General features: G+C 39.4%; 1 protein-coding gene across 2 annotated transcripts in view; it reads right to left on the reverse strand.

Moving 5' to 3' along the window:
• The window catches only part of TrpA1 (Transient receptor potential cation channel A1), a 37,513-nt gene that overhangs the window by 4,414 nt on the left and 20,599 nt on the right, over positions 1-12,500 (reverse strand). For both annotated transcript variants that reach the window (XM_070133511.1, XM_070133520.1), the window contains 10 exons: positions 11,264-11,436; positions 9,984-10,096; positions 9,192-9,358; positions 8,205-8,374; positions 6,131-6,275; positions 4,930-5,037; positions 2,582-2,833; positions 1,981-2,088; positions 1,403-1,566; positions 659-785 (listed from right to left, as the gene is read on the reverse strand). In XM_070133511.1, coding sequence (XP_069989612.1) covers positions 659-785; positions 1,403-1,566; positions 1,981-2,088; positions 2,582-2,833; positions 4,930-5,037; positions 6,131-6,275; positions 8,205-8,374; positions 9,192-9,358; positions 9,984-10,096; positions 11,264-11,436 — 1,527 coding nt within the window. The remainder of the gene's footprint in view (positions 1-658; positions 786-1,402; positions 1,567-1,980; positions 2,089-2,581; positions 2,834-4,929; positions 5,038-6,130; positions 6,276-8,204; positions 8,375-9,191; positions 9,359-9,983; positions 10,097-11,263; positions 11,437-12,500) is intronic.

Below are 12,500 nucleotides of genomic sequence, written 5' to 3' on the forward strand. Positions count from 1 at the left end.
GGGGGGAAATAAGTGATAATGGAAGGAAGGGAGAGAGAGGGCGAGGTAGGATGATGGGATGTTAGGTGGTATGGAATTAGGTTTAAATTTGGTTAATGAAGTACTATATTATTCGTATATGTATTTCTGTTACATTTATCCCTATTGGCGGTGTCTAAATGGAATAATTTTGGAGATTAATAAGGTATATAAACTATATATAATGTCTTTGAATATGACCAGGTATATGCAGGGTTCACGCTTAATGAATTATTTATAAAACAACGAAGGAAAGGACAAGAAAACACACGAATAAAGTTCTTTTTTGCTATATTGCTTCTTCTTGTTCTGGAGAAGCAAGGCAGCGAAAAGGCCTTCGGGTATATTCATGAATTTTCTTATTCTTCCCTTCGTTATTTTGTCTTTTATGGCTAATTTTCTCAATAAATATATACATTTTTTGTGGGATATTTAAGTCAAGAAACCCAGAGGAGAAGTCTAAACGTAAAATAAATATATATATCTAATACCAATATATTAATCATTCTATGACAATACTGTAGTTGAAAGTATAAAACAAGAAATTAATTCGCGTATCTGTCATAATTAATCAATCTACCGTATTTCGAAAGAATTGTCAACAACTGAAGTGTCTAAACAAACAAACAAACAAACTTACATGTGACATCAGGATATAGAAGGCAAGTCCAAAGGCGACGATAAGAACAGAGAACACAAGAAGAACATTTATAAGTGTGTTCAGAATCTCAAGGAACATCACGATGTATATCCCAATCCGGTCAAACCTGTAGAAAGATCATAAGGAAGGAATTAATAAAAGAATCAGAAGAAATTATCATATTTTGCGAAAAAATAAATTATCATATTTTGCGAAAAAATAAATTATCATATTTTGCGAAAAAACAAATTATCATATTTTGCGAAAAACAAATTATCATATTTTGCGAAAAAATAAATTATCATATTTTGCGAGAAAAAATAAAGTATATTTAGCGAAAAAATAAATTACCATATTTTGCAAAAAATAAATTATCCTATTTTGCAAAAAAATAAAAAAGTTTCAGGTGCAATTAGAGTATAATCGAATATGCAAGTAATAAATCTTGCCTTGTAGCTTTGAAGGGCCAATACTAATTTCGTTCTTTCAAGTGACAAGTATAGTAGACAATGACAATAATGACTCTAAATCCGAAAAAGATTACTGATAATATTGATGATTACCATTATCTTTGTGCTTATCATTATTGCCATTATTATCATCATTATTATTATTACTACTATCATTATCATTATCATCATCACCATCATTGTCATAATTGCTATCATTACTATTTACATAATCATCATATACATTATCATTAATGGAGTAATAGCAACAGTAACAATTCTTATTCCTAATCACCTCTGAAAGTAAATGAGGAGTATGAACCAAGAGCAGAAGACAGCAAGGGCGGCCGAGTTGTACTGCTGGTTGTGCCAATTGGTGCCAAGGAACACAGGCATCACCATACATATCGATGCCAGGTACATTGTCCATTCCACGAAGTTGATCGCTTCTGCCAGGTACTGTTGGAAGGGGTTAAGAAAGTGGTTTACTGGTGTGTGTTTTTAATTGGGGTTGTGTTTTGTGGTTCTGTGTTAAAGCACTTTTGTATCATAGATTGTTTTCTTTTCTATTTTTTTCTTCAATACAATTTTTTCAATGGTTTTGATGACGAAGCCCATTCTTTTCATACTTCTTTTTCATTATATAATTTTATCATTCTTATCTTTTGTTTCTGAATGAGTCTAATTATTTCACTGTCATTTTATCACCATGTCATTATCTTCTCCGAGTCATGATATTACAATGGAATAAAAAGATCTATACTCTGTTCCTGCACGAATATACATAACATCAACTGGAAACTCTTTTAAGCATATTGCAGATATTCCTTTTAGATTAATCTATTCATTATGAGTACAGCAAATCGCAAGAACCTTAAGTCGATGGTAGTATATCTGGAATGCCTCCTTCATCATACTCAACACGGCAAACACAGTTATCCCGATGGCCATGCAGAACATCCAGCCAGGTGTGTCTTCGATCTGCAAAAGTCGCGTTGTAGTTTAATTGCTTGTTAAGGTAATGGCGGTTTAGACTTATTGATGTAAGTGTTATCATCATTATCATTCGTTGTTTACATATGATTAATAATTAGTTTTTAATTCTATGTCTTGATTCAGCTTTTTAAATAGAGGATAGTGATTAATTTATGCATGAAATACACCCAATTCAAAAAAACATAGGCCTATATCACAAAGGATGAATTTGATTAATATTCAATAACAAACCTATGCCTTCACTACTCTCTATCATAGGATACTGATTCGTTTTTACATGAACTACACCCTATAATAAATAAAATCAAAACAACAACACGAAGTCCATTCTTTTCATAATTCTTTTTCATTATATCATCATTTTATCCTTTTTATCTTTTGTTTCTGAATCCGTCCCATTATTTCAATTACCATTTTACCACCATATCATTATCTTCTCCGCCGTGACATTGCAATTACACAAACCCACCAAACTCACATGCAACTGAAACTCGCCGGTGGTCGTTATATCCGACACGTTATCCACAGGAACCCTCGTTACATTGGACATGACGAAACTCTGCTGTCCCAGGACCCCGACGGCGAAGATGGTGACCAGCGCCAGGAACACGAGGTACACGAAGAGGTTGGAGAGGTGGATGTACTTCCCATAGGCCTGCCACTTCATCTCGAGGAACTTCTGGGTGAGGGGGTGCATCAGGAGCTCCACTCGGCCGGACTCCACCATCGCCTGTGGGGGGAGGGGAGTGGGGGGTTGAGGGGGTTGGGGTGGCTGAGAGGTTGTGGGGGGGTTCTGGTTGTGAGGTTGTAGGGTTTGTCGTGTGGAATTATGGGGTTATAGCAGAGTATGCGTGTAGAAAGGATATTGATATGAACACTCATGCATGTCAATACACAAAAATACAAGTGCAAACACACACGTATACACGCACACACACACACACACACACACACACACACACACACACACACACACACACACACACACACACACACACACACACACACACACACACACACATACACACACACACACACAAACTTACACACTCACACGCACAAACACAAACTCACAAACACACATCTTACCGTGCCGATACTAACAGAAGACTCAAATAAAAAGCTAAATAAAGGGATCAATAACCTGCATAAAAAACAACAACAATATCTTGAGCAATTAAAACACAACAATCACAGAAGTAAACAAACAACTCAGGATTTTTCAGAATATGTAATACATATATATAAAAATGCTTTGATGACCAAAACAAACAAACAAACAAATGAACGACGAGCCATTCTAAAAGCAAGCATTTCAAGAAACACTATTCAACAAGCAAGCAATCTAACAAATAATAATAACAAGCATATAAACCAACAATCAAGCTATCTGACAACGAATCAACCATTCGTACAAACAAGCAATCTTACAAGCACATTATCCAGCAAGCAATCAACTCCACAAGCAAACTCCAACTGCAAGCAATCAAAGATCTGACAAGCGCGCAATCCGACATGCAAACAAGCAACTCCCTTCCGAAAATACAAGCAATAAACAAGCATGGAAGGGGAAGACATACAATGAAGTGATAAAAAAAACAAGCTAAGCAATGAATAAACATAACCTATAAATTATATCACTGCAATGATGATGATGATGATTAATAATAATAATAATAATAATAATAATAATAATAATAATAATAATAATAATAATAATAATAATAATAATACTGTGATGATAATAATAATAAAAATAATAACAATAATAATAATAACTAATAGCCTCCGCCAAGGAAATAGGGTCACTGCTGCAATAAAGATATTCACGCTTGAAGAATTACGTTAAAATCACCTCTTTCTCAAGTCCGTGTTTCCCTGTCTCGCAATGCTAATGAATCCTAAGACACACCTCTGGTATTTTTTTTTTCTTTCTCTTTCTCTTTCACTCTGTCTCTGTCTCTGTCTCTCTCTCACTCGCCCTCACTCTCTCTCCCTCTATCTTTCTCTCTCTCTCTCATTCTCTTTCTCTTTCTCTCTCTCTCTCTCTCTTTGGCTCTCTCTCTCTCTCTCTTTGGCTCTCTCTCTCTCTCTCTCTCTCTCTCTCTCTTTGGCTCTCTCTCTCTCTCTCTCTCTCTCTCTCTCTCTCTCTCTCTCTCTCTCTCTCTCTCTCTCTCTCTCTCTCTCTCTCTCTCTCTCTCTCTCTCTCTGTTCGAGTTATCCTGCTAACCATCCTGTATCCTGATCACCACCAAAATTTAATGGCATCTAAGTTGGGCTAAGACACACTGGTAAAAAAAAAGATAATAAAAAATTGTTTTTAACTTTCTGAGTTATCCTGATAACCAACTAACAAACTAACTAACCAACACTCCTTGACGAAGGTAATAATAATAATAACAATGATAATAATAACAATAATAATAATAACATCAGTAATAACAGAATAATAATAATTATTATAATAATAGTAATAATAATAATAATGACAGTAATAATAATGATGAAAATAATTGTAATAATGATAATAATGCTAATAATAGTAATAATAATAGTAATGACATTAATAATAACAATGATAATAATAGTAATAATAATGATGATGATAATAATAATAATAATGATAATGATGATAATAATAATAATGATGGTAAAAATAACAATAACAATGACGTTGATAATAATAATAATATTAATAATAATAATAATGATGATAATAACAATAACAACAAGAACAAAACTCAAGCCAAGCAACGAACAAGCGCGACCTTGAAAATGACCTCCATTGCAAGCAAAATGACCTCCATTGCAAGCAAAATGACCTACATTGCAAGCATACAGGGGCTCTGGACGAAAATTCGGATTCTTCTGCTTGATCTTCTCTGCGTCGAGTTGTTCAGGGGTCAGTTGCAGCGGGTAGAAGTTGTACTTGATCTGTTGGAAGAAGGAGGAAGGAGGAGGATGGAGGGGGGAAGGAGGAGGAAGGAAGGGGATGTAGAAGAGGAGGAATGGAAGGGGGAGGAAGAGGGAGGAAGGGCAGGTAGAAGAGGAGGAAGGAGGGGTGGGGTAGAGGAAGAGGAGGAGAAGGTAGAAGAGGAGGAAGGAGGGAGGAAGGAAAGGGGGTGGGGTGGTGGAAGAGGAAGAGGCGGAGGGGAGGAGGAGGAAGAGGAGGAGGGGAGGAGGAAGAAGAGGAAGGAGGGAGGAAGGAAAGGGGGTTGGGTAGAGGAAGGAAGGGGAGGTAGAAGAGGAGGAAGGAGGGAGGAAAGAAAGGGGGTGGGGTGGAGGAGGAGGAGGAAGAGGAGAAGGAGGTGGAGGAGGAGGAAGAAGAGGAAGAGGAGGAGGAGGAGGAGGAGGAGGAGGAGGAGGAGGAGCAGGAGAAGAGGGAAGAGGAGGAAAAAGAGGAAGAGAAAGAGGAGGTAGGAAAAGAAAAGGAGAGCAAAAAAGACAAAAGAAAGAATAAAAGGGCATTTAATTTATTCTTACAGTAATATTACTTTACGGGTATATATCAATTATATCTTGCAGTGGTTATGCAATTTCATCTACAAACGACCCTTTCAAACCACAAATCAAATTCATTTCTGAGTTAACCTAGTTTTCTTCACAAGTATGTCCCATACAACATAAAAAAATCCAATTTTCTTATATTTTCATGACATTCTACACATTTTTTTTTTATCATATAACGAACCTCAACATTGCGTAATCACCTACAGTACACACACAATTCTTTAAAAAAATAATAATAAATAAAACAAAAAAAATCTAAAAAAAGAATTCTAAAGATGAATAAATAAATAAAATTCCTGTAATTAATACACCTACCTATCCATCTACTTTACACATCTACCCATCCATCTCCTTTACACATCCACCTACCCATCTACCTTATACATCCACCAATCCACCTACTCCATAAAAAAATTCTAAAAACAAACAACCAAACAAAATCTCCATAACTAACACTATAAAAAAAATTCTAAAAATAAATAAATCAAAATCCCTATAACCAATACCCAACACTCACATAGAAGTCCTTGGCCTGCTCCTTGACGTCTGCCTTGACTATGGCCTGGAAGAGCACTGACTCGAAGACCTTTGGCAGAGTCCGAATGAGGGCCATGCAGATGCAACCGTGGATCTTGCTTGACGTCCCGAGCACCTCCGTAGGGCTGGTCAGGGAGAAAAAGTGAAGAAAGTAGAAAGAAGAAATTAAATAAAGGAAAGAAAGGGAAAAAGTAAGAAAAGTAAAAAAGTAAAATGGAAACATGGAAAATGTAAAGAAGTAAAAAGGAAAAATGGAAAAAAAGAAAAAAAGGGAAAAGAAAAAAGGAAACAGGAAAAAATGAAAAAAAGTAAAAGGTAAATAACACCGAAAAAGTAGTGAAGTAAAAAAAGGAAATTGAAAAAAAATGTAAAGGGTAAAAAAGCAAAAAAACGAAAAAAGGAAAATTGTAAGTAAACAAGAAAGCATTTAATTTAAAGTAAAAAGAAGAAATTGATAATAAACCAATTTTTTACCTTAATAAGGAAAGGTTTTATTCAGTATGTAATGATTGTAGAAATTATTATTATTAATTAATTACACGAAAACGTTTCAATCTGATAGTCAGAAACGTAGAAAATATCAGTAGTCACACATATCTAAATCTAGATATGAAAAAAAGTTCTTAAAACATGAAAAAGTTCAACAAAATCCATCTATCCATCTATTATCTACATCTATATCCATCTACGCCCACCTGCTATTAACAATATCTATCTATCCATCTACCCTCTTCCCTCCCTCCTTCCCCCTCCCTATCCCACCCTCTCCCTCCTCCTCCTCCTCCTCCTCCTCCTCCTCCTCCTCCTCACCATCAGCAACACCCACTCCCACCTCCTCCTCCTCCTCCTCACCATCACCAACACCCACCTCCTCCTCCTCCTCAAACTCACCATCACCAACACCCACTCCCACCTCCACCTCCTTACCAACACCCACTCCCACCTCCTCCTCCTCCTCACCATCAGCAACATCCACTCCCACCTCCTCCTCCTTACCAACACCCACTCCCACCTCCTCCTCCTCCTCACCATCAGCAACATCCACTCCCACCTCCTCCTCCTTACCAACACCCACTCCCACCTCCTCCTCCTTACCAACACCCACTCCCACCTCCTCCTCCTTACCAACACCCACTCCCACCTCCTCCTCCTTACCAACACCCACTCCCACCACCTCCTCCTTACCAACACCCACTCCCACCACCTCCACCTCCTCACCATCCCCAACACCCACTCCTACCTCCTCCTCCTTACCAACACCCACTCCCACCTCCTCCTCCTTACCAACACCCACTCCCACCTCCTCCTCCTTACCAACACCCACTCCCACCTCCTCCTCCTTACCAACACCCACTCCACCTCCTCCTCCTTACCAACACCCACTCCCACCTCCTCCTCCTTACCAACACCCACTCCCACCTCCTCCTCCTTACCAACACCCACTCCCACCACCCCCACCTCCTCACCATCCCCAACACCCACTCCTACCTCCTCCTCCTTACCAACACCCACTCCCACCTCCTCCTCCTTCCCAACACCCACTCCCACCTCCTCCTCCTTACCAACACCCACTCCCACCACCTCCACCTCGTCACCATCCCCAACACCCACTGCTACCTCCTCCTCCTTACCAACGCCCACTCCCACCTCCTCCTCCTTACCAACACCCACTCCCACCTCCTCCTCCTTACCAACACCCACTCCCACCTCCTCCTCCTTACCAACACCCACTCCCACCTCCTCCTCCTTACCAACACCCACTCCCACCACCTCCTCCTTACCAACACCCACTCCCACCACCTCCACCTCCTCACCATCCCCAACACCCACTCCTACCTCCTCCTCCTTACCAACACCCACTCCCACCTCCTCCTCCTTACCAACACCCACTCCCACCTCCTCCTCCTTACCAACACCCACTCCCACCTCCTCCTCCTTACCAACACCCACTCCCACCTCCTCCTCCTTACCAACACCCACTCCCACCACCTCCACCTCCTCACCATCCCCAACACCCACTCCTACCTCCTCCTCCACCTCCTCCTCAGACTCACCCTCGATCGTGCGTGACGAGAGCCAAGGCCGACTCAGACAGCTTGTACTGAATGGCAATGTCAATGGGCTTGCAAGAGGCCAAGTTCTCGAGGAATTTGCAGTTGAGACTCATCAGCTGACTCACTGTCTCCGGTTTGTTCGCTCGCACAGCCACGTGTAGGGCGGTGTTCTGGGGGGGGGGTGAATAAGTGAACAAGTGAATAAATTGAAAGATAAATGAATGAACAAGTAAGTAAATTGAAAGATAAATGAATGAACAAGTCAATAAATTGAAAGATAAATGAATGAACAAATGAATAAATTGAAAGAAAAATAAATGAATAAGTGAATAAATTGAAAGTTGAGAGTTGGGGTGAATAAATGGGTAAATCGATGCATTGATAAATGAATTGATGACAGTTGGGATGAATAAATGGGTAAATAAATAAATTGATGATTGAATAATTAATGGTTGAGATGTATAAATAAATAAATAAATAAAATGAATTGATGAGAGTTGTGATGAATAAATAGGTAAATAAATAGATTGATAACTGAATAATTAAGAGCTGAGATGAATAAATGAATTAATAAGTAAAAATTACGACAAAAAAGGTGTTTAGATACATTGACATATATTATTAGTTCTAGGTTGATGCAAGATATAATTATCATTAGAATGATAATGATAATGGGAATAATGATAATGATAATAATTATGATGATTATTGATAATAATGATGATGTTGATGACAATAACAATAATTACAATAGTAATGATAATAAAAATAATAATGATAATAAATAATTGAGATAATGGTAATAATATGAGAATAACGAAAATAATGATGATAAGTGATAATGATGATAATGATAATAATAATGAAAATGATAATGATAAAAATAATAATACTAAAAAACTATTAACAACCATATCAATACAAACCACAAAAAACATAAAAAGACAAAAACAGAAAAAAAAATATATATATATCCCCCTCACTCACCCCTTCCTTATCCGTCTGATCCAACGTGTGGCTGTGTATGGTGAGGATGGCGCTGATGGTGTCCCTGTGTCCCCCGAGAGCGGCCAGGTGTAGTGGTGTCCTACCATGGTGATCCCGGTGTAGCAGGGCGCCCTTACTCAACAGCAGCTGGACGACTCGGGTGTGGCCTGGAGGAGGAGGAGGTGGGTTGTGTGAGGGTGGGTTGGAAGTGGGAGGGAGGGAGGAGAGGGAGGGGGGAGGAAAGAAGGTGGGTGGGAAGGAGGGAGAGGGTGGGAAGAGAGGGAGGGGGGGTGGTAGGAGAGGGAGGGAGGAGAGGGAGGGAGGAGAGGGAGGGAGAGGGTGGGATAGGGAGACGGAGGGAGGGAGAGGGGGGGATAGGGAGACGGAGGGTGGGAGAGGGTGGGATTGGGAGACGGAGGGAGGGAGACGGAGGGAAGGGGAAGGAGGGAGGGAAAAGGGTAGGTAAGGAGGGTGGGATAGGGTTGGATAGGGAGACGAAGGGAGGGGATAGGAGGAATGGAGAGAAGAATGGAAAGAGATAGAGGAAGTGAAGAAATCAACAGGCTTAAGTGTAGGAGTGTGAGAAGAAGGGAGAAAAAGGGAAAGAGGAACAGGGAGCGAGAGACACGCACGCAAAAACACACAACAGACATCGAACACGAAACACATCAACCAGAAGCCACACTAAAATCCACATCATTCCCTATCCAACACTTCATCATCAATATCCAACCTCGTTTACCCTCAAAAACTAATCCATCTTCAACTCCGAAACGAAAAAAAATCACAAACCTTCTTCACTAGCGATATGAAGCGCCGTTTTGCCTTCGTCATTGCACTCGTTCAGAATCAGGAAGCCCGACTTGGACTCCACGAGTTGGCGGACGGTGTTGTAGCGCCCGTACCTGGTGCCGGACACGAGAAGATTCAGTAGACGTATGTTAACGGATGCATACATACATATATACATCCACACACACACACACACACATACATATACATGTATATATTCAGCATGAACACGAACACAATTTCACCGGTCACATGACTACCACACCTTCCAAACATTGCCTCCTCCCTCCCCCCATCCCTAAAAACAAACAAAAAACAAAAACAAAACAAATAACACAATTACAACAACAAAACAAAAAACCTCTTCCAAACATTGCCTCTTCCCTCCTCCCATCCCTAAAAACAAACAAAGAACAACAAAAACAAAACAAATAACATGTCCCAAACATTGTCTCCTCCCTTCTCCCATTCCTATAAAACACAACTACAACAACAAAACAAAAACATCTTCCAAACATTACCACCTCCCTCCTCCCATCCCTAAAAACAAAAACACAACAACAACAAAACAAACAACACCTTCCAAACATTACCTCCTCCCACCTCCCACCCCTAAAAAATAATCACAACAACAACAACAAAAACAACACCTTCCAAACATTACCACCTCCCACCTCCCATCCCTAAACCCCCCCACAAAAATGACAACAAAAACAAAACAAACAACACCTTCCAAACATTACATCCTCCTTCCTCCCACCCCTAAAAAAAATCACAACAAAAACAAAAACAAACAACACCTTCCAAACATTACCATCTCCCACCTCCCATCCCTAAACCCCCCCACAAAAACAACAACAAAAACAAAACAAATAACACCTGCCAAACATTACCTCCTCCCACCTCCCATCCCTAAACCCCCCCACAAAAACAACAACAAAAACAAAACAAATAACACCTGCCAAACATTACCTCCTCCCACCTCCCATCCCTAAACCCCCCCACAAAAACAACAACAAAAAACAAAACAAATAACACCTGCCAAACATTACCTCCTCCCACCTCCCATCCCTAAACCCCCCCACAAAAACAACAACAAAAACAAAACAAACAACACCTTCCAAACATTACCACCTCCCACCTCCCACCCCTAAAAAAAATCACAACAACAACAAAAACAAAAACAAACAACACCTTCCAAACATTACCACCTCCCACCCCTAAAAACAAAAACCACAACAACAACAACAACAAAAAACACGAAGAACTCCTCCTCCTACTTGGCGGCGAAGTGCAGCGGACTCTCGTTCCGTTTGTCCTTGGTCCTGACGCTGGCCCCGAGCTTCAGGAGCGATGACAGGGAGCAGATGTGGCCGCTCCGGGAGGCGTAGTGTAAGGGGGACCAGCCCATGGAGTCCTGTTCGTTCAGCATCATCGTAATGCTGCTTGTGCTCTGTCGGCAACGCGCGTGGGGTTATATGCTGTTTATCTGTTCTCTACGTCTGTTTGTGTATTTATGTATGCCTTATCTGAGTCTATTTATGTATGCCTTATCTACGTCTATTTATATATTTGTGTATGCCTTATCTACGTCTATTTATGTATTTACGTATGCCTTATCTGCGTCTATTTATGTATGCCTTATCTACGTCTATTCATGTATTTATGTATGCCTTATCTGAGTCTATTTATGTATGCCTTATCTACGTCTATTTATGTATGCCTTATCTACGTCTATTTATGTATTTATGTATGCCTTATCTGAGTCTATTTATGTATGCCTTATCTACGTCTATTTATGTATTTATGTATGCCTTATCTGAGTCTATTTATGTATGCCTTATCTACGTGTATTCATGTATTTATGTATGCCTTATCTGAGTCTATTTATGTATGCCTTATATACGTTTATTTATGTATGCCTTATCTGAGTCTATTTATGTATGCCTTATCTACGTCTATTTATTTATTTATGTATGCCTTATCTACGTCTATTTATGTATGTCTTATCTGCGTCTATTTATGTATTCCTTATCTACGTCTATTTATGTATTTATGTATGCCTTATCTACGTCTATTTATGTATGCCTTATCTACGTCTATTTATGTATGCCTTATCTACGTCTATTTATGTATGCCTTATCTACGTCTATTTATGTATGTCTTATCTACGTCTATTTATGTATGCCTTATCTGCGTCTATTTATGTATGCCTTATCTACGTCTATTTATGTATGTCTTATCTGCGTCTATTTATGTATGCCTTATCTACGTCTATTTATGTATGTCTTATCTGCGTCTATTTATGTATGCCTTATCTACGTCTATTTATGTATGTCTTATCTAAGTCTATTTATGTATGCCTTATCTGCGTCTATTTATGTATGCCTTATCTACGTCTATTTATGTATGCCTTATCTGCGTCTATTTATGTATGCCTTATCTACGTCTATTTATGTATGTCTTATCTGCGTCTATTTATGTATGCCTTATCTACGTCTATTTATGTATGTCTTA

Source organism: Penaeus vannamei, chromosome 2, assembly GCF_042767895.1.
Source record: "Penaeus vannamei isolate JL-2024 chromosome 2, ASM4276789v1, whole genome shotgun sequence".
NCBI classification, from domain to species: domain Eukaryota; kingdom Metazoa; phylum Arthropoda; class Malacostraca; order Decapoda; family Penaeidae; genus Penaeus; species Penaeus vannamei.